A 21,947-nucleotide genomic window follows, 5' to 3' on the forward strand; every position below is an offset into this window, starting at 1 on the left:
GAACCTTATATATTCTCGCCGAGGAGATGTTCGTCATACAAGGACAACAAAAGCTTCAGTTGTAATGCTTAACTACCACCCCATTAATGATCTCCTCTTCTACGGCCTTCCCATTTCCACCTTCAATTTTGAATGGTCATAAGCCACTGACCTCGCTTTCCTCCATTGTTCCATCGTCGGTGCCTCGCTATCATCGCAACGTCTCTGGATTCCCACTCTCTTCAAGACTGGGCTTTCAACCATCGGCACCAACTTGATATTGTCGTTGGGCATGCTAAAGTAGATTAGTCCAAGGCGAGTATAGTTCCGCTGGTCCACTGGGGGCTGCACAACACGGTGAATCGTGCCCTTGTAGTACCCGCCGGAAAGAAAGTCCATTGCATCGCCTGCATTGACAACCTGTAACGCCTCTCGTTATGTCATGCGTTGAGAGATAGAACGTGACCACCTACAAGCGCATTTTCCAGATGACGGATCCAACGCCATTCGCCTTCACGGGTCTGAATTTGAAGTGCAGCGACAGGCTGACTCCACAGAATCGTAATGCTTCCCAAGTCTTGCGGTAAAGCTGTGAGCCCATGTTTTGTTCGTGATTCAGGTCACTGACCCGTGTGCCCCTTCAGCCAAACGTTCTTTGTTTCGGTTTCTTCTTCCTCTGTTCGTGGGTGGCTAAACTACATGAATTAGTGAAGAGTAGAAACTCAAGGAAGAACTTACTACTTGAGGAACGTGACTTATCAATAAGTTAGCAATGACATGAACTGCTTGGAAAGTATGTACCAGCTGTCTCGCCAACGGCATCATAGTCATGGTTGTTCACCAGTGTATCTTCCGGCAGCTCGAGGCAGCGTGCAATAAGCCTGAAAAATGTGTTATCAGAGAAACATCTCAAGCACACCAGGATATATGTTTACCTTAGGATAGGATGCAACACGTTGAAGTGATTGTGTTTGCTAAACTCCTGGATCTCTGGGAGAAGAGGACGGAGGGCTTCTGGGTGTCCTCGCTCGGTCACATCGCAATTGGCTATAATGGTGTGAGTAAGTCGATGAAGATTGAACGTGTTCTGCTCACTGGAGTATTGCTGAAGCTGGTCGCGTACTCTACCATCGACATCCTGAATTTAATTGATTTGCACAAATAAAACGCTTGTGTTTTGCGCGATGCACAACTGCTACATACCGTGTATGGCAGTAATGTATATCCGTGAACTGACTCTTTTCTTGTTGACATATAAATCTGCTTCTCGTCATCGTGGACGGTCGAGAAGGGCATATCCGCAATGTCAAGCATGCGAGCTGTCTGGGTCGAGATATGATAAAAATATGATATGCGAGAATTGCCTCACTTGGGCTTGCGAATATCCATGATTCACGACACAGAAGAACCCATGGTTGAGGAGAGCCTCCCTTAATTCAATTGCGAGCGCTGCGCGACCTTCTTCGGTGGCGGCTTTCGAAATGTCGATGATCGCAAGGTCAGCATACTCCACTATCAATGCACATGTCAGTGTCCGGTATTGAGCAGAAGACTCTATACAGACAAATTTCCTTTGTAGGAGGTGCTGCAACGTAATGCGGCGCATAGGGCAAGGTAAGACTGGACATTGTACTCAAGGGCACCAAGGAACAGAAGTCAACACTAACCCTCATGTTCTTATATGGGCCTTGCCAACCTGATTTAGGGAAAATGCAGGGATGGTTGCATGGTCACGTACCTAACAAAGGCAAGTCGCTGCTAGTACACTTCTTCTATGTTGGGCGCCAGCGGGCCATGTGATCATCTGGTGCGTATTCGGGAAACCTTAGCTTCGAAACATCACATGGGCCTACATGGGCCTCCTCACCAATGGTCTCCATGCATGCAGCCTCGGCATCCAAGCACAATCCGTTCTTCATTACCATCCAGAAGTTAGCACGGTATTGAGGAGTCCAGGGGTCCATGCAAAGATCCCTGGACCCGATAAGGGACCAGGGGAAAAAATCTCCGTCATTCCCGTGATCCCGGACCGCTGTGGACCGCTTTTTTCGAAGCCCTTTGCTGCTCCCTTTTTTGTACCTGCGCACAGACCCTAAATTTTGCATCGTTGCTTTGCTCGTCGTACCCTATAGCTTCTGGTCCGGCTCTTCTACAGCGCCTCTTGCTGCTTTCGTCGTTTCATCAATCAATCAAGTACTTATCGCATCCGAGCCCTGGCATGAGTGATGTTTCGGCACTTGCCACTTCTACTTGAGTCTCTAGACTCTAGCCCTTTCTAGCCTCAGTCACATCTTCATTGTCCTCGCACTCCTTCAAGTTCCCGACTTGGCCTGACCTACATAGCAAATTCCCCCTCGCGATACCGGAGACCAACTGGAGCTGATGAGGGAGGAGGTCGAAGCGGTCTACGGGCTTCCTGTCATCGTGTGTACATCCGATTCCTTGCTTTGGACGTCGCTAATCCTCTTTATAGCCTGGTAGAAATCCCGGAACCACTCATCGCAAACGCGCCAGCTATCATATACCATCATTTTGCGATGAAGTAACGACGTGCACTACAGGACATCCATGCACTGATATCATTGAATCGTCATCCCGTTTCAATGTCGTTGATTTTGTTAACTCTCCAGATTGTCAGGTACCATTATACGATCCCGGGCCGCCGGCACTGGAAGCCCAGCCAACGCGTGGCCGTGGGACTTGAAGCTTCAGGACCGACTATAGCCCGACGTGCTGCTGAACAAGAACTCGAAGCGGAAGATACAACTAAGCGGCTTGTAAGCAAAGACAACCGACGCCAGCTGATGCTGGCGAGGTTTATCGAAGCCATGTGGCCTCCGCGGAATACGCGGAAATGCCCAAATCATCGCCCGCTTCTTGCCCTTATTTTAAATTTTTAGATCCCTGCCGACACAAGTAGCGTTTCCTAAGTGTGCTGAGCTCGCGCGCCTAACAAACAGGCTCCCCACGTACACTTTCAATGTTCAAAGTCTCGCTTCGGTGCCCATCTGACTCTTGCTTAAGTCACACATTCATGTTCACATCTTCTCGTCACTCGATGCACCTCTCGGTCATCCTGTCCCATGGCATCAGCTCAACTGGACTTGTATGCAATGGACCCGCTTTTTACTTGATGTCGTTTTCAATGGTTTGTATTTGTATTGTTTGCACTATGAAATACACTGGGATCTACATTTTGCCCTAGTGTGCTAAGTGACTGGTATGCGTGATAAAAACCAACAGCTTCGATAAGAGTGGAAAGGCCAGGTCAGCATTGCAGGTTACTCTCAGACTCTCATGACCGCTCTAGCAGCCTGCCTCATCGCAGGCCACTTTGACTGACGACTAACCATGACAATATTGTACACTTCATCAACAGAGCCCCTCCCGCTGCCGCCTGTGTCATATCTTTGTCTCATCACTAGGCGAAATTACGACCAGCGTCTATCGTGCCGACCAACCATCAACAGCATGGGAATACATATGCAGGCTGCAGCGTGCATCGAACTGTCACCCATTTCTCCTCCCCCTCGCACCTGAATTTCATCCACAGTCCCCATATCCTACATCCTTTTTGTCTCACTACTCAGCTCCACCTCGATGCGCCGTGCCAGTCGTTATTTGTTTCATCGCGCCATCATGCCCGGTAGTGGGGAAGGCCGGAAATGCAGGTGCAGGTGCAGGCTGCAACATCCCCTCAATGCTCACCCATTCCTCCTCTCCCTCGCACCTGAACTTCAAGTTCATCCACAGCCCCTTCTTGTCCCACCACTCAGTTCATCCTCGATGCACCGTGCCGCTTGTCATTTACTTGATAATGCCATCATACCCGGTAGCTGGAAAGGTTAATACATCAGACTTCAAGGTGCGCTATTATATAGGACCTTGGTATTTTTTCGGGATCTTCACGCTCTCTCCAGTCATCAGAGGACATAATCTCAGTGTCCCTTCCGAGCGCATACCTGCAGGGATTTACGTGTCCATCAAACTCAACGAGAGGAGAGGCTGGAAGTCAGCTATCCGAGTCCTATTGTCCGACTGTTCCGTACCTTGGAGTGATACAGTGACCTTGTAAAGCCTTCCACAGAGACTTGCAGATGTGATTGTACTCATCATCGCCTTCCAGATCACCAGATGTGTCCCCTAGTTTATCACTTGAGATCTGGGCATCCTTTGAGCTTGGTCGAATGCTAGGACAGGGAGAACTCATTGGGAAACTTGAAACATCGTGGGATGAGCTCCTCGATCATGGAGATGAGCCTTTTGGTGAGTGAACTGCATCTCATTCATCTACATCTCCTTATTGGTTGTAGATCTGTCCTTCCCGCTTATTCAGGGTGTTTGTCCTTCTCTCACGCTGAAGACTTCTGTGCATCCTTGCGGAAACGACGATGGTGGACAGTTTGATGTGAGTGACTCCAGCCCCTGTGCTGTGCGCTTTTGCTGACAGAACACAAACTATAGTCTATCATAGATTACGAGATTGCTCGGTACACAAATGTAGGCCATACAAGATTTGCCGAATACATCACAAGCAAGACGGTCTCTCGCCTGAACAATGCTGTGGAGCAATTTCAATTGGTTCTGGACCAATGTCCTGCTGGTCATCTCGACCATGCGGCCGCTGTCACCAACCTCGCGCGGGCCCGCCTTCAAGGCTATATCCAAAATGATCTTCAAGATATCGACTCTACTATCTCTCTATTCCGTGACGCCCTTGCATTGCATCCGCAGGGCCACCCTGATTGTCCCTTATCTCTCTACCATCTTACCAAAGCGTTGATCTGGCGCCACCACAATCAACCAACCCCCGCTGACATTTGTGAATCCGCCCGACTGTATCATGAGCTACTGCATCTCTCTCCTGGGGGCACCTATCTTCGCAACATTGCGGCTGGGGAAGATGATGTTGATTATGTGATCAATGAATGCGATAAGCTTCCAACGGACGGATCTGATGAAGACATCCAACTTCGACGAATCATACTCGAGCTCTGTCCTTTGGGTCATCAACACCATCTCAATGCCCTCGAGAAGCTTTCACAGGCCCTCGGAGCAAGCTTTGAACAATGCGGCAACATTGATGATTTAGACGAGAGGATACAATGTTGCCGTGAACTTGTTTCTCTGGCTCCCAAAGGATGTCATGGTCGTGACACCTACTTGAATAATTTGGCCTTTTCTATCGCACGCCGCTTCGATCATCAAGGCAAATCCCACGACCTCAACGAGGCCATCTCCTTGTATGAAGAAGCCTTGCGCCTGCGCCCTGTTGGACATAGATATCGTGATTTTTCATTGGACAACCTGGGGGCCGCCCTCTGCACCCGTTTCGAAAAACATCCAAGTCATTACATTCATGACGTAAACAGAGCTATCAGCCTCTACCGCGAGGCGTTGATATTGCGCCCACCTTGGCATCCATGTCGTGGCACCATCCTTGCCAACATTGCCTCTGCGCTCAAAACCAGATATGACAAATCGCATGCCAGTGGGGATCTTAACGAGGCCATCGATTGGTACCGAGAATCACTTTGGTTAATGCAGCATGATCATCCAGAGCGCCATAGAATTCTGCACAATTTGAGCTCGGCACTTTGCTCTCGTTTCACGCAAGGTTGGAAGAATGAAGATGTTGAGGAGGCCATTATTCTGTGCCAGCAATCATTGACGGCTTTGCCTCCACTGCACCCGGACAGATTTTACAGCTATAGATGGCTGCAACGAGCCTATGCATCTCGTTACCGGGCACAACACAAACCTGCTGATTTGTCCCTTGCAATGGCAAACTTCAAGCTGGCATCCAGACACCCCACTAAAGGCTTTCCGCATCGAATTGAGGGGGCCTTTCACTGGGTTGATGAAGCTGAGGCTTATTACCATGAATCGGCACTGGAGGCCTACGCAACATTTTTTGAGCTTCTTGACGCTCATTTGGCGACACGATCATCCACCATTTAGTGACGTGAAGCTGCTGCTGCCTTCCATTATGCAAGAAAACTCCTTGTAGATGCTGCATCGTGTGCCTTACGCCATTGTGACCTACAAAGGGCTGTCAAGCTCGTGGAGCAGGGCCGTGGCCAACAATGGTCGCTGGCTTCTCGACTTAGAACGCCACTGGAAGACCTCAAGTCCAGAAGTCCAGAAGTCCCAAGCTAGCTCTCACATTCTCAGAGCTCAGCAAATGCCTGTTTGACTCCCAGGCTTCCACAGTTAGCACAGACCGAGCGGCTATTGATTGGGCAGCAACAGCGTACAGGAGACTTTTGACACGATGGAAAGCTGCGGTGGCCGAAATTCGTAATATTCATGGTTTCTCGCAATTCCTGCTCCCACCATCATACAAAGAACTGCAAGTGGCAGCGCGCCATGGCCCAGTCATCATCCTCATTGCCAGCAAATACTCATGTGACGCCCTCATTGTCCCGATGTCGGGGCAACCCCACCATGTTCCCTTCCCATCTCTCTCTCTCGCACATCTAGAGATGCTCAAGGATGACTTTGCCAGGGAGATACGGCACACAGGTCTTATGGGCCCAACAGAGCCAAGGAAGGATTTGCGAGTGCTCTTGCGCAAATTATGGGATGAGATAATGCAACCCATCGTTAATGTCCTCCAACATAAACTGGGATTGCAGCCCCAGTCTCGGATATGGCTATGTCCGACGGCAGCCTTCACGTCCCTCCCTCTCCATGCTGCTAACCCCTGTCAAAAGAAGCCAGGCCGTTCAGAGCCGGAACCATGCCTGGAGGATCTCTACGTCTGCTCTTACATGTTGACATTGTCTGCTCTGATCAGGTCTCAGCAGACAATGAAGATGCGCGCAACTCCGTCCTTCATGGCAATCGGGCAAGGCACAGTGCTTGCCGATGTTGATAATGAGCTTAAGCTTGTTCATGCACTCATTCCCTCTAATGTCAAGTTCACCAATCTTTCTGGCGGCAACGCTACACGAGCAGGTGCACTCGATGCCTTGCAGCGCAACACCTGGGTGCACCTTGCTTGTCATGGCAAACAGGACCGCCAGCAGCCTTATCATTCATGTTTTGCCATGAGAGATGAACCTCTCACACTGCTTGACATCATGCAGAATGATGCCCCGCAAGCTGAATTTGCATTCTTGTTGGCATGTCATACTACCATTGGGGATGAGAAGATGCCCGACGAGGTTATCCACCTTGCAGCTGGTCTGCAGTTTTCGGGGTTCAAGAGCGTCATTGGCACTCTTTGGGCGGTTGATGATGCTGTTGCAAAACACATTGTCGAGGGTTTCTATCACAATATGTTCAAGGATTTGGAGGATGGCAGTGACATGACTGTATGAAGGCAGCCTGGGCACTTAACCATGCTACACGCACCGTGCCAAAGAAGGAGGTACCACTCGAGCAGAGGGTTGTGTTCATTCATATTGGGGTCATGGTGTAGTTCTATGTCGTAGATTTACAAGTCTTTGATATTTGGTTCTCTTTCATTTTATATAAGTTCATCAGTAAATTCTCACATATACTTACACACCGGCGGTTTGGGAGTTTTTCCACAGGCAAGACTTGAATCAAAATGTGGTCGACAAATTATCCATTTCTGCTTTGAATTTTGACACTGGAACTATAACAAATTTTGACTGCCGGCAAATTGACACAGCAAAACAACACATTTCGATACAAATTTCAAGTCCATCTAAATGTATATAATACTCTAAGTGTTCTGCTGACATAAATGTTAGTATAAATATTAACTTTTGCAACCAGTGGTATTCATGGTAATTACAAAATTTTGAAGCACAGACGCGAAATATTATATAATAACGGGTGTTTTCCCATTCCAGGAAATTTCAGATTGTCTCCAGGTAAAATGAGGTTCAGAAAAATGTATAATTTTGACCATGGAAAATTACAGTGGGCACTCATTGGGCACTTGGTGGCCCGTTGGGTAAGAAGCACTTAATGTCATTAGTGTCTACCATATGTAAGGACAGAGTGTTTGATCCTGCAGAATCTCATACACCATCATCTCTTTCGGCTTCACAACTTCAATCCGGGGAATGACATCGATTTCAAATGGGCAGGTCATTGACGTACTACAATTACAAGTAATGTTGTATACGAAAAATGTATCACAGTATCGTAGGAAGGATGCACATAGCACGCAAAGTAACACTAGAATATCATTGGGTAAAGGACAAAAGGTCATCTAAGCCAACCACCAAACTGAGGATCTCGTCACTATCCTCAGGATCTAGCCTACATTTCTTGCCAGTTGGTGTGACTTGCACCCGTACTGGCGTCACGTCCTGTGAGATGCATAGCAACTTCGTGTACATGTGACACCCAGCTGCCTTCTCGCTCGGATGCAGTGCTTGCAGTGTGGCTGTGTCTTGATCAGGCCAACCGAATGACTCAAGGTGCTTGTTGTAAATCTTGATGACAGGGTCGTGTAAGTGCAGGAGCTTCATACCCATCTCCTTCTTGTAAGCAGGCGACTCCCACATGAAGCTTTGTATGACATCTATCATCTTTTGATGTCCAGCCGTGCGTACATGCCCCCCTTTGGCTAAAGCATCCTTCAATGAGAGCTGCAATTGTGCAAGTGACTCCTGCTCATCAAGGGGGACCGTGAAGTACCTATGCGAGAAGAATTGAGCAAGTTCAAGGACAACATTGTCAAGCGGCTTGCAGCCAACAAATATATCCTGTGGGAAGTAGGTTCTCGCGACGAGCCAATTCGATTTCACAAATCCTTCAGACCCCCGCAGCGGATCAGTGTCGAAGACCTGCATTATAAATTGTGTCCGGTCAACAATGCTCATGTAGCTCTCCTTGTACATCAAAGCCGTCCACAGAACGACATAAAGGCTTGATTCAAGGTTGTCCTCAACAGTATGGTTGGTGGTGCTATTCTTGACGAGGTGAGCAGACATGAACTGCCAGGTTCCCTTAGCGACAGCAAAATCAGTACAAGATATGAGTTTGGGCATGGAATTAACATACCGTGCGAGTCATTTGTCAAGAACCCTGAATGGTGAGTAACTTTGCTAGGTCCCAGTCGATAAGGAAGCCCTCCCCTTGGTAGACAACAATATTCCCGACACTGAGGTCTCGATGTAAGATTTTTGCGTTTTCGTATGCATCCTTGTGAGCTGCGTGGCTAATGAAATCAGGTGATATGCGAGGTTCAAAGATACACACCTAACAATGCGTCACGGATAGACCGGACAAGTTCATGAGAGCTTGCAAAGTTGTTCAACTTCTCGCCCACAATATCAAGAACCAGGCGGTGAAGAGTATGCAGAGTGATGGGCTTCTTGGTGACGGCCCTGTTGGGACACGCCCATTTGGCACTTCCAAACTTGGCAGTCTGGGTGTTTTGCTGAGGGATATGGTGGATTACATCATGAAATGCAATGCATGTTGCAACATTGCGAACTTGGTGTGACTTTAATAATTTATAAGTTTCACCTTCCGGTAGGACATCCTTTATTGACACGCGCCAAGAGTCCTTGAACATTACGACCTTCTGGTTCAGGATATCAAATGCAGGGCATGTGCGAGTCCAGCGGCCAACAGGTGGAAAACCTTTTGCAACAGGCTGGGGAATAATCAACGTCAACCAGCCAGAGTCCTTGACAGCAGGATCCTCAGGAACTGCAACTTTGAACATGCGCGTAGTGGTGGGAAGTTTCAAGGCCATCCTTGCAAGAGTAGCATCCTCAGTGCTAGCGGGCATGACAGAAGTATCAATGCCATGCATCTCAGGCAATGCTCGTGCATAACAATAGAAGAAGTCGGCTAAGTGTGGCTCGTGGTTGTAATTGAAGGCGCCCGTAACAATAGCTCCCTCCATATCCCATCTGATGATGCAAGCGTGATTGCGGATGATCAGCCCCAGTAGAAGTCGACTGTTCCCAGGATGGCTGAGGTTTCGTGAAATTGTCTGAACTAAGCGACACAATCTCAAGAGAAAAATGAGACTAATAGCACATGTGCAAATGTGTGTGATTGTGTGTGATTGTCGCAGATTGTTTAGATGCAATATTTGCATGTCACCCTATATTGTGCTAGATCTGCTGGTATTGCTTGGCTGCAATGCTTGTTGTGTCACTCTAGATTGTGCCAGATCTGCTGGTATTGTGTAGTATATACATTATTACAGGTAGACGCTGGATATAATAAAACTCGATGCATCCCACCACCGTCCGTTCTAGCCCGCGCTCGTTCCTGCCACCATCCGTTCTACCCCATGCTCGTTCTAGATCGTAAGAAGTTGGAAGGAGAGTGGTGTTGCTAATGGAGCCATTCGCCAGCTGCAACCTAGTAGAAAGAGTACTTGTCAGTAGGTGCAACATGTTCTAGTCGAAGTCACTACATACCTTCTTGGCAGCGAGATCGTCGTATGACTGATTAAAGATGTCAGTCCAACCCGAGGACAAACAATACAAAAGACGCACTTTTTTCTGCACTTCCGACAGTCCATCGTAGTAGGTCTTGAACTCGGCTGCTGATCCAGTCTCATTGCGAGCGAGCCATTCACGTGCTGGAGGAGATTGAGTTAGTTATGCAGTTATGTGGTAATACTTACTAGTAATTTGTATCAGATCGGTGGCAATGGTGACTGGTGGGACAGCCCCATCGGATGCATCAGAGGGATCTAGGGAGTATTCTGGGGTCAGTACGGTAGCCATCTCTATGAGTCACAAGTGCAGGACAATTCATAAATGTGAGCCAGGGGGAAAGATAATGCATGAAAGCACCAATCAACAACTCACCAAAGGATGAATATATGCACATACAGTCACTCAAACATACCCTCAAGCCCTCGCTTTAATCACAGATGGGAGAAAATGCGTCTCTATGAGTCACGAGCACAGAACACGAATAATTGTCATAAATGTGAGCCACCAGCGGGTAAGACAGGTGAAAGCGTGGATCAACAACTCACTAAAGGATGAATATATGCGCATATATTCACTTAAACATTCCCTCCAGTCCTCAGAATCAGATTCTGAGTGCATCCAGTATAAGTCATTCTAAGTGAGAGGGCCTCTAAAATCACCAGAGGGAAAAGAAAGTTACTAGAAGTAGGTGGACCAACGATTGACTAGAGTGAACTTGGGAGATGGTTGGAGTGAAGATGATGGTTGGGGAGAAAGAGGAAAGACAGTTGAGGGAAAAGCTGTGGTTGGGGACTTGGGATTCTCCAATACTCCAAGTCATCCTAAATCCGCAGACCCGGGACTCGGATAAGCTTCGCCATCGACATTGTGTAAAATGTATGCAATTTGTTGTGTGCAACATGCAATGTGCAGTGACGACATTAGAGACATACAACCTCACACAATCTCAGACCAGTGCACTAACACCACCAGCCAATCTCAAGCAATCTCAGCTTCGTCTCAATTTTTTGCACAACCTCACACAACCTCAGCCATTCTGGGAACAGTGGACTTCTACTGGGGATCAGCACAGAGAATGTGTGGGTACAATATTGAGCGCCAAGCTGAGCGCTAGCATAGCTCGTTATTTGGCCCAATGTATCAAAGGCCTTCTCGGTCTCAGATACAATATGCATATCAAGCCCAGGATCTTTGCTGAATGCGTCATTTGCATCATTCCATTGGAATTCAATGTTAAGTTCGAATTTGGCGATATCGCAGCCTTGAGATGTTCCGTCGGCATATACACATACATCTGGCTTGACGTTGAATGTGAATGATGAACAATTCTTCACGTCTGCACGGTTGGACGAGTTCACAAATGATAATTGGGGGGCGAAGGGTTGTATGTGGTTGTGTTAGGTACCGTGCCGGCTCAAGAGGCAGAGGGGTCGGGGCTTGGCTTCAGCTCTTGTGCTGCGCCCTTAGCCGAGTATGTGCCCCGAATTTGGAGCGGGTCCGACGTTGTCCGATGATAGGACAAATGGACCGCTTCGGTCCGCTTTGAGGGTCGGGGAGTATGAGCTGCTAGCGGTGGGCCGACTAGGAGCGGAGCAGAGAAGACGGGGGTTGATGCAGAGGGTGGATAGGAGCAATGGGAATGTTTGGCAGAGGCGGAGAAGGTGGGGGATGATGCAGAGGGACAAGGGAGAATATTGGATAGGGGCGGAGTATATGGAAAAGACTTAGAGCACGGCTCTAAGTCAGAGCGGGGGATCGGAGGGTTGGAGGTGATGACAAGTTGAGACTTGTGTCCAGAGGGGGAAAGGTCCTACTGAGAATTCTCACAAGATGTAACTGCGAGAAGACAAGTAATATTAAGACTAAGGAAAAATATCTAAGTACATGATATGTTATATACTTCTATGTATGAGGCAGTGACCAGGATAACTATGTAGTAAAGCTATGTACCAAGGATATCATTTGTAAGTACTTTACATAGGAAAGACATAAGTCGGGGCGGATATCAATATGTACGTGTCAGATCAGTGATTGAGTGGTAATAGGAATTACCGGTGATCCGGAAGTAATGGTCTAAGTACCGAAAAGGAAAGCATATATCTAAAAGGGGAAAGAGGTCCAGTTGAATGGAGATGCTATGGAAGGGGACCGGTTGAGCGGTTGAGCGGAGCGGATACGAATGATGATCGGGCGGAGTGGATGATGAATGGAGCGGAGGGGGTTGGAAAGCGGAGCGGATATCAGGGCGGTCGGATCAGGTATATGACAGGTTGATCTGGAGTTAGATTGTCAACGATCTCAATATCTTAGATGTGGAGTCACTCACGAATAGATTGTAAGAATCCTCCTCTTTCTTAATGGATTGCATGTTGAATACTTCAGCATTGGAGGCTGAAGTGAAGAGCGAAGTGAAGTCCAAGGGGTCATGATTTTTCGGATTCGGTAGGAATTCATCGAGAAAGTCCTCCACTGGCATTGGGCCAACAACATGGTCTTTTATCTCCTTGCCCATAGCGTTAAGAGTGTCGACTCGGCATCATGCAAGAGTCGTGAAGGGTAATAAGGTGGAACTATCCCGTTTGATGGGAGTATCAGTGAGCTGTGAGTCCCATGCAGAAAGCAGTGATAGTATCAGCTCTGCAGCAGGGATGACAGTCCCGTCGGCTGGAGAACTATCACATTGGATATTGCTAGGGGTAGCAGACTGCGAATCCTGCGCGTCAATGTGTACTGGTATTGCAACTACATCTACAGTCCCATCAGATGTGGTAGGGTCCCGGATCATGATATATGTATATAATATGTACGTATGGGTATAGGTATGTAACAGCAAAAAACAGGATCATGCTTACAGGTGTATGTGCGCAGGATGATGAAAAAGAGAAAAAAAAACAATGACTCAATGAGGTTTATATAGAGAATGAAACTCAGTCCGGAATTTCCTGCACATGGTGTTACTGGAGAATGTACAAATAAACAACAACATAAAGGCTCACATCTACATATTGTAAAATACAAGTACTCCCCTTCAGCAAATCATATGATTCAGTCCTATTCATTCATTGTGAGACCGTCATAACATGTGAAAAAAGCGGGAGGAACACACCTGACACAAAGACACGGCAACAATATGCTGTGTAGAGAAGTTCCATCGTGCGAAATGTGACACTACCCACTCAGGCATGACAGTTTCGAGATGGTCTGCAAGCACTGAGGAATATAAACAAGCTTGGAAGTGAGGATAGTGGCGGAAAGGGTCAGGGCGAGAGTACTGAGGGAGGTGATGTCGCCCGGCGAAGCCCACTACTTGCTCTGTCTCAAAAATATACTTGATGATTCCCAGTGTTGGTTGCACATTCCTGATACCACCAGGATAATAGAGGATCAGGCTGTTGCCCAGATGGGTGGAGTCACAGGTATAAACAGATCCCTCGTGAAGTGTGCAAGCATGCAAAACTGCCCACCGAACTTGAATGAGTTGGTGGAGGTCCTCTGGAATAACTTGTTGTGGTGTAGGTGGGTGATCTTTGGGCACAGAAATAGGATTGGCGTCGATTGAGGGAGACACAAATCTGTCAAATAGAGACTTCACCTCCCTAAACATGGGAGGACAAGAAGGTCGGTTCAGCCAGTATTTGAGCTTTGCAGCTTTGATGTATGAGTGAAGGAGAGTTGATTCTTGCTGACCTGTGTGAGCCAGTGTAAGAGGATCACTATTGACACAGAAGTTGGAATCATACCGAAAATGTGATTGCTGGGCAACCGCTGCAGCTGCCCGATGAGATGCTCATATGGGAAGCACCACCATGACCTTATGGGACCAAAGAGCTGCAGGTAGTCCCAGACGTGCAATGCCATATGACCATTCGTGCGATGGGGTGCATGTGGAAGTAATACCTGCAAGTCCCTAATCCAGTCGACAATGTATCCACGATATGCTTCTGCTCGAGCCGTGGTCATGGATCATTGACATACAATGTGGACGGCAGATACAAGGGCCATCATATGATCAAGGATGGCACGACAACTGGCTGCGATTTCCGAGGTGTGATGAGTAGATCCCTCACCCCATAAGCTAACCAGAGCTATGGGTAAGTATACTGTCGTTAATGTGTGCCATTCATCGGCCTTCACAGTCCCAGCTTTCGTTTCCCCGAAGTTATAGGGGACTGATCTTAATGAGGATGGCGTATCTGTCGTCCTAATGACATCAGTAATATGTTGCATGACTTCTGGGGCACCAATGCGCGATTTGGACAGCTCAGAAGTGAAAGGTTGGGTTCGATGCTATGGTGGCGGTTTAAGAGGGTACAATAACACCAATAAAATAAAATACCTACCCAACTGATAAGCGATCTAACCCAATGGGGTTTGAAGACTTTTTTGCCAGGGTGTGGGGCGTCTGGCATGATGCCCAATCCTACCAACACGAACCGAAGGGATGCAACTGTCTTGTTCAACAATTTCCTCTCTAACTGTACGAGGTGATCCTCAATAAGCTGTGTATCATTCCCCTCAAGGTTGGGGACCGCTTCAGTAAGGAGGCTCTGGATTGATTTGACAACTATGACGTCTTTTTCTTGGAAGTCTTGAGGTTTGTTGAGGTCAACGTCGAGGAAGGAATAAGCAAAAGCAGGGATAATATCAGGCTTGCGATGTGTGGAGTCAGCTGTGAGGCCTAAAAATTCACGGAAATGAGCATGTGCGAGACCCTCCAGCAGACAATGCATAGTGTTGACAACAATTTGACGAGGGGGATCCCAGTATGATAATCTCCAGAGTGTCGACCACTGCACCCCATGTAATGCGAACAACTTGTTGTGCTGAGCCGAAGTTCTGGCATTCTTCCAGAGCTCAGCATAGCGGCGCACTTTGTCCTTGTCCCAAAGTCTCCAATCTTCAGACTGGATGTCTGTTCGACCACAAGTTGACCTGTGCCAGCAATGGCAGGCAGTGCAATAAAAATGGCTCGTTGGACCCACTAGCTGAGCGGCCTTTCTCACTGCTGGGAGGTCGCATACTAGACATGCTATGGTGCTGTGTGTCACCCGACCGTGAGCGTTGAGAGCTGTGCGGGAATAATGTATCCCTCGCTCCCAACTTTCAACCATATCATCAACCACGGGATTAGGAAAGAAATTTAACTCATCTCCCGAAGGTTCTGAAGGCCCAGGAATGATGCCAGCTAAGTACATGTTCTTGTGTTTGTACCGGATATCAAGGGGGAGGTTCAAACATGTGCACGAGATGATGCCAGTGGATGTTGATGCATTTCGCTGACAATTGCCTTCAACGTTGAGTTTGAAAGTGTATCGGCCTTCATCACCTCTGTCAATAAATAGAGACTGGCCGGTCGGTCCCTTGAAAGTACGAAAGAAACCCACGTCCCAAACATCCTTGACAATATGTGGTGCACTCCCGATGGACACTAGTAATTCATCACAAGGCTTATCCATCAAGGCCTCCAGGTCGGGACAACATAGCAATCCAGCAAGGTAGTTGTGGAAGTGGTGATAGATGAAGGTTTTTATCGGCTCGAATTGCCTGTCAGCGGAGCACTGCAGCAACGGTTCGCCGCAAGGACCAGCCTCTGGTATGGGTTTGTTGATGCAATTCATAGGGTATCACAGGTGACTTGAATTGGGGTTGGCCGTCATTTTGTAAGTACAATTGCACACTGGACAGACTGCATAAGTAGTGGTCTGGCTGTCAAGCTTAAAGCGTGAAAGCACGGTTTCCATAGATTGTGGGATCTGAGCAAGAGTGTTTTGACAACGAGACTCAGAATGAGGGCTCTGCATCTCCATCGCAAGACTCAAAATTAGGGAGAGAACTCCCATGAGGAACTCCCTGTGCCTGCGACTGATGCCAAAAATGACAACAGAGACTGCCCCTAGAAAGAGGGATAGTTGGGCAACCTCGTCACAGTAATCAATTGGCAAATCATAATGATGTGCTTCATGGGATATTAGTCAGAGGAACATAGCAAGGAAATGAACAACACTCACAAGAATCAAACTTGAAAGGCTCAGATGATACGGGAAATTCATCTTCCTTGTTGATCAGCAGTCTGTACATTTCATCGCATGAAGCTTCTAGCCGACTTCTGCTAGAAACAATAGAGGAGACCTTGTGTTTGACTTTTTTGAGGGTCGCAGTTATCACAGTCAGCTCATCTCGGATGACACGCAACACATCACGAGAAGTTGTGGAGAAAATTCAAGCGCAAGCTCTGGCCATTTGTGACTCCACGAAGTTCAATGTTACTTGAGCCTTTGACTGGCGCCGCATTTCAGCAGCCTGAAGAGCATGGGCAATATATCTAAGAAATAGCCAAGTTAGAGAGCTCGATGTAAGGTGATATACAATGCTCACTGCATATTATCCAGAGTGAGTCCAGACAGCAGATTGGTCGTAAAATCCAGAGAGCAGCTTTTTCCCTTGTCCTGCTGAACTTCTGATTGAGAAACCCAGAGTTTACTATGACTATCTGGATCAGCCTCATTGTCACTTAGGGTGATTGCGAATAGTTCAGTGGTGAGATCGTCCACTGGTGTCGACATTGTGGGTTCATGTGTTGGGTGGACCAAATGTTGGGAGGATGATGCTTGACGATCTGTGATATGATGCAAATCGCTGGACTCAAATAAGGCCTGATGAGCAAGATGAAGCACAGAAGCTTCACGGGATGAGGAAGCAATGCTGGCAGCTTGCAGCGAATGTACATGCTTCATAGCGACGGGCAGTTCTTTGCCGCCAGGATTCCTAGGCACTCTGTCTCCTCCAACCTCGCAGCATTGAGTACATTTGCAAAGGAATATTTGGCTAGGCATCTAAACAAACTTCAGAACATGGACCACTAGCTTCACTAGATTCTTACCTTATGAGATGCGCAGGCAAAGGTTTAAGTATTGAGGCATGTCAATCGGCTGTTGTACTCGACAAAGATTGTTCTAAGGATACGAATGTCGTAGATGGTGAGCATAGGGCTGGAATTTGAAATGCGGCTTCCTAGGTGCGCCAATTCAAAGTTCGTTCCATCAAGGAATGGATGGACATACTGTGTTCGGTTGGTGTTCGGTGTGTTGGAAGCACCAACACTTTGGTCCACATTTATTGAGAATCTTTGAACTTTGAACTGTCACAATCATAGTAGGTACTTAGAACTTTCAACGTAACTGTAACATAGAAATTGGAAAGAGGTGAAGTGACTAAAGAACGCGCCTGATATAGCAAATGACTACATAATCAAACTCCTGCCAGAATTTGGCACCCAGCGCCCGCTGTGTGGGCAGCTGATTGTACATAGGCTGATTATATAGCGGAGTCAATTGAAAAGCAGGATATAGAAGTACAAGAAGTACTATTGAGTACCGCGCAAATACAACCTTCGGGTATCCGATTCTGAGGGGCATGGGTGCGACACAAATAATGAATTACAAGGAATCTTATGGACACAGATTCACAGACAGTTTGACATCATCAGCAGCAATTTTGCGCATAATGTGAATAAGATCCTCAGCAGTGAGATTGGAGCAGCCTTGCATACTGACACGTTTGACTAGAGGAAAGGCTTCAATCCACGAAGCAGATAATGCCTGGGCCATGATCAGTATTGAGGTATTGAAATAGTGCTCTAACAAACATGCACCAATGCATCTCCCAACAAAGTGGAGCATGATCCTGCAGCGGTCAAGGAGTGGATCGCCAAGTGTCTGATGTGAACCACTGACTGGGTGCCTGTGTAAATCATTGCCGAATAGGAATGACTCTGCAGAGGCAGGGAAACAGTGAGATATCCAATGCTGTTGGAATAGCCGACACATTGTAAGATGGTGGTGAGATAGTCAGGTGAAGCATCATGAGCTTGCAATGATAGAGCAAGGCAGGTGAGGGTGGGTGGTTTAAGGTGACTCCGAAGGACTGGGAGGACATGGGACAAAGGCCCATCTAGCATAGACACCGATAATGCCAAAGGGGCGGTGGCTCGATGGGTCCTCCAGAGACCACAGGGTTGCAGAATGACACTAAGGTCATGAATGCCAGGGTGATGGGCCAGAAAACGAATGAGCGTGGATGGCGCGCAATCAGCATCAACTTGGAGTTCAATGAGCGTTGGGATGGCCAAGTGCTGCAGGAGTTTGTCCCAGTGTGCAGAACTGAGTTTGATGGAACTGAGTCAAAGCTTTTCCAAACGGGAAGAGTGGATGGTCTGGATTGTGAAAGGAAGGAGTTTTGGGGAAAAAAATGCCTGTGATGATGCATCAAAGGTTTTGAGGTGATTCCCACTTACATGCCCCTGAATTTGGGTGAGTCCAGTGATGGATGATGAGCCAATGTGACCGCAGAATCCCATGCACGTCAGATCTTCGCAGCCAGAGGCACAGATGTTCTTGAGGACTGTGATGATCTGAGGGAGAACTAAGCAAGTGAGAATGTCAAAATTCCAGAAAAGTGTTATTGTTAAGGTCATGCTCAAGGGAGGTTACTCAAAGGGCTTTGGCTTCAGTTTGTGCGCTGCGCCCCTTACCCAAGTACATGCCCTTAATTTCCGGTGGGCAGAGGGGAAGTCCAACAGAAGTCCGGGGAGTTCCAGAGGACAAATGTTGGTAGAGTTCGGTGGAACTCCAGAAGACTATGTAGGGGCGGAGTAAGGCTACTATGGAAATCTGGAGTAGAAACAGAACAGAGGTTAGACTACCCTGAGGTAGAGCTGGAGAATCAGTCCTAAGGTTTAACCCCTAAGACTCGGAGGTGGACAAGAGGTGAGACTCAAGTCCAGAGATTGCAGGAATGAGCAGAACTAAGATGATATTCGAACTGAGGAGTTCTGGAGTATTACAAGGGTTTATATACTGTAGGTATCATGTAAGTAAATCAGTCAGCAAAGGTAAGGGCTATGTATGAAGCATGTGGAAAGTCTATTAGTAAGTGTAACGGATCAAAGCAGTGAAGTCGGAAATGAAGTAAGAATGGAACAGATCAGTAAGCATAGCGGAAGAGGACATAACCTGTAACCAGAGATAGCTATTCTAAAAGGAGTTAGGGGTGAGTAGATCTGGAATTCAATTCCAGATCCAGAGGTACGGGATATGACAGTTATGTATAGTATCAATTTGTGGGGGATGGACTGGAGAAAGTGTGAAAATGCAGAGAGCTGTGTGGACCGCACATCAGGATCCAACACAACATCATATGGGGAGGACAAAAGGTATCCATACGTATCCAAGTAAGCAAAACGTCAAAATTGTATGAGTCTACTTGAATGTGAAACATGTCCTGCAGTGAAGTTGGGAAGCTTCGGTTGACGAAGAAGAGGGGACCAGTGATTTCTCTAAACAGAGAACAAACTGGGTAACACAGCGCAGATCTTGTGGTCCTAGAAGAGCGACGATAGCCATGAGGATTTCCGCGGGTAAGGACCATATAAATGCCGGGGTGCTACAAGGCTCATAAAGGTTGACGCGTTGAATTGAAAAGGGATCTAGTACAGCATCCACTTTATGCTTCAAGAAAATATCAGACTAGGGTTGAGATCAACAGAGACAAATATATATGAGGTCTTTCCATACCGCCTCCCTGTACAAGTGCTTGGCCGAGGGGTTTGTAAAGTCAGTGTTGCGACGATTTATTGTTCTGGGCTAAAACTTAGTCAATACCAGTGCATATGTTAGAAATCGGGACGTACCATAGCAACAATGTGGCTTATGTCGCCCATGGAATAACATTCTAGGAGGCGTTGCTTTCGCGGGGATACTGAATCATCATCAAATTTGAATTTACGCTTCAGGGGTGCCATTGTTAGAGTGTCGATGTTCTACAAATCAGCAGTAAGTGGGTGCTTATATGCATGTGAAAGCCTCACCGTGCCAGAGGAGGTGGTCGTCGACAAGGAGTCCCAGGACTGTATCTAATAAGTTACAACAGAACAGAGGGAATGAATATACAGAGCGGACCTCACATAAATCGGATTTCTGGCCAGAGATGTGACTTATTGAGTTTCCCATCGCAAAATAATCTTTAAGGATTGAAGAGGACCTTGTTTTAAGTCACTTGAAGTGATTGTTCTGAGGAAGCTTATTGTTTAGTCACAGAAGCGACCATGAAGGTTTTAAATTTGACTTAATCGCCTGTAGAGGGATAAAAGATCAGAGGGGATAAATCAGAGGGGATAAACCAGAAACATTTCACCAGTAGGGAATACAATTGAAAACAAGCTACGAAATGAAATTCTAGACGGCCTGAATGGAGACCATATCGTGATTCCATTCATGGAGCATAGGACTTGTTTTAAAGGCTACATTTGCTCAATCGCACAACTCATGATCATGCCGCTGTATACACTAACATCACAAACCACTACAGTCTGTAGGAAACACTTCAATCAATATGTTTGGCCATCGCCACAGATCGAGGCATCAAGCAATACAAAAATGGAACCAACACCTCTGATGAGGAGGTTTGCCATGTATTTAGACAAGTACGATCTTTGTCTGGGACAAGAGATGGTGAAGATGTGTTCGCAATGAAGCAACCACTCAACTGATTGTTCCCAGCCAAATACACAGCTTGTGTGGATGGGATCCGCCATGTTGATTGATGAACCCAAATCACCCGAGACATTGGGAAGTGCACAAGATGTTTCAATCCCAAGCCCTAATGTAGGGGGCGATGAGGTTAGCAACATAAGTACCACCGACAAGCTCTAGACTTATTGTGTTTAGGAATTTCAGGCGCCAATCTCAATGGCCAATGTTGCCAATAACATTGGCGGCAGGCAGATTGCAGGGCATCTGTCTTCGAAGAAGAAGAAACTTGCTTGCAGCCTACAAAAGGCAATAAACAAGTATCTCCATTATCATTGTAAGGGGGGACATCCAACTACTGACCTCTTACGCGAGCGCATCTATGCAGCACTCAAGGGTGCATTGTTGGACACGGAAGTGGACAACATTATGCCCAATGGTGAAGAGAAGCCCAAAACAAACGACAACGGACAAGATGTATGGGCAGTGAATTCATTTCACAGTAATCTCTATTGATCCTGTTTGTCATATCCCATACCTCCAGATGCGGAATTCCGGATCTACTCCATTAAAGTCCGGTTCTTGACCCTGCTATTCTGCCCGGCACTCTGCCTTCATCTCCGTACTCACCCCTAACTCCTTTTAGAATAGCTATCTCTGGTTACAGGTTATGTCCTCTTCCGCTATGCTTACTGATCTGTTCCATTCTTACTTCATTTCCGACTTCACTGCTTTGATCCGTTACACTTATTAATAGACTTTCCACATGCTTTGTACATAGCCCTTACCTTTGCTGACTGATTTACTTACATGATACCTACAGTATATAAACCCCTGTAATACTCCGGACCTCCTCAGTTCGAATATTATCTTATTTCTGCTCATTCCTGCAATCTCTGGACTTGAGTCTCACCTCTTGTCCACCTCCAAGTCTTAGGGGTTAAACCTTAGGACTGATTCTCCAGCTCTACCTCAGGGTAGTCTAACCTCTGTTCTGTTTCTATTCTGGATTTCCATAGTAGCCTTACTATGCCCCTACATAGTCTTCTGG

At 47.1% G+C, this 21,947-nt stretch overlaps 7 protein-coding genes across 7 annotated transcripts; 2 read left to right on the forward strand and 5 right to left on the reverse strand.

Annotated features, from left to right (window-relative positions):
* Positions 1 to 55: 55 nt before the first annotated feature.
* On the reverse strand, positions 56 to 1,971 carry EDB91DRAFT_1328993 (uncharacterized protein; the record flags this gene model as incomplete). The annotated part of the gene is made up of 13 exons (XM_041325302.1): positions 1,847 to 1,971; positions 1,718 to 1,783; positions 1,544 to 1,666; positions 1,349 to 1,491; positions 1,183 to 1,302; positions 1,075 to 1,117; positions 915 to 1,026; positions 781 to 860; positions 718 to 733; positions 608 to 669; positions 453 to 556; positions 148 to 399; positions 56 to 106 (listed from the first exon to the last, which is right to left on the reverse strand). The coding sequence occupies exons 3-13, from the start codon at positions 1,650 to 1,652 to the stop codon at positions 56 to 58; spliced, it is 1,092 nt and encodes a 363-aa protein (XP_041177229.1). The 5' UTR covers positions 1,653 to 1,666; positions 1,718 to 1,783; positions 1,847 to 1,971.
* Positions 1,972 to 3,618: 1,647 nt separating this feature from the next.
* Positions 3,619 to 7,304, forward strand: EDB91DRAFT_1347012 (CHAT domain-containing protein; the record flags this gene model as incomplete). The annotated part of the gene is made up of 6 exons (XM_041325903.1): positions 3,619 to 3,823; positions 3,900 to 4,050; positions 4,106 to 4,245; positions 4,293 to 4,387; positions 4,444 to 5,939; positions 6,161 to 7,304. The coding sequence occupies 6 exons, from the start codon at positions 3,619 to 3,621 to the stop codon at positions 7,302 to 7,304; spliced, it is 3,231 nt and encodes a 1,076-aa protein (XP_041177230.1).
* Positions 7,305 to 8,144: 840 nt separating this feature from the next.
* Positions 8,145 to 8,897, reverse strand: EDB91DRAFT_1248302 (uncharacterized protein; the record flags this gene model as incomplete). The annotated part of the gene is made up of 1 exon (XM_041322912.1): positions 8,145 to 8,897. One exon carries the CDS (start codon positions 8,895 to 8,897, stop codon positions 8,145 to 8,147), a length of 753 nt encoding a protein of 250 aa, XP_041177231.1.
* An 85-nt stretch (positions 8,898 to 8,982) lies between these two features.
* Positions 8,983 to 10,018, reverse strand: EDB91DRAFT_1053224 (uncharacterized protein; the record flags this gene model as incomplete). Its single annotated transcript, XM_041313735.1, has 2 exons — positions 8,983 to 9,116; positions 9,166 to 10,018. The coding sequence occupies 2 exons, from the start codon at positions 10,016 to 10,018 to the stop codon at positions 8,983 to 8,985; spliced, it is 987 nt and encodes a 328-aa protein (XP_041177232.1).
* A 3,425-nt stretch (positions 10,019 to 13,443) lies between these two features.
* On the reverse strand, positions 13,444 to 14,010 carry EDB91DRAFT_1053259 (uncharacterized protein; the record flags this gene model as incomplete). Its single annotated transcript, XM_041313736.1, has 2 exons — positions 13,444 to 13,800; positions 13,873 to 14,010. Coding segments are annotated over 2 exons (495 nt in total), but the record flags the coding sequence as incomplete, so codon positions are not given.
* A 2,579-nt stretch (positions 14,011 to 16,589) lies between these two features.
* EDB91DRAFT_1248306 (uncharacterized protein) lies at positions 16,590 to 16,933 on the reverse strand (the record flags this gene model as incomplete). The annotated part of the gene is made up of 2 exons (XM_041322913.1): positions 16,590 to 16,692; positions 16,746 to 16,933. The coding sequence occupies 2 exons, from the start codon at positions 16,931 to 16,933 to the stop codon at positions 16,590 to 16,592; spliced, it is 291 nt and encodes a 96-aa protein (XP_041177234.1).
* A 4,026-nt stretch (positions 16,934 to 20,959) lies between these two features.
* EDB91DRAFT_1248308 (uncharacterized protein) lies at positions 20,960 to 21,412 on the forward strand (the record flags this gene model as incomplete). The annotated part of the gene is made up of 2 exons (XM_041322914.1): positions 20,960 to 21,046; positions 21,095 to 21,412. The coding sequence occupies 2 exons, from the start codon at positions 20,960 to 20,962 to the stop codon at positions 21,410 to 21,412; spliced, it is 405 nt and encodes a 134-aa protein (XP_041177235.1).
* Between the last annotated feature and the right edge of the window lie 535 nt (positions 21,413 to 21,947).

This window comes from Suillus paluster (assembly GCF_016628075.1).
Source record: "Suillus paluster strain FC165 chromosome Unknown EDB91scaffold_25, whole genome shotgun sequence".
NCBI classification, from domain to species: domain Eukaryota; kingdom Fungi; phylum Basidiomycota; class Agaricomycetes; order Boletales; family Suillaceae; genus Suillus; species Suillus paluster.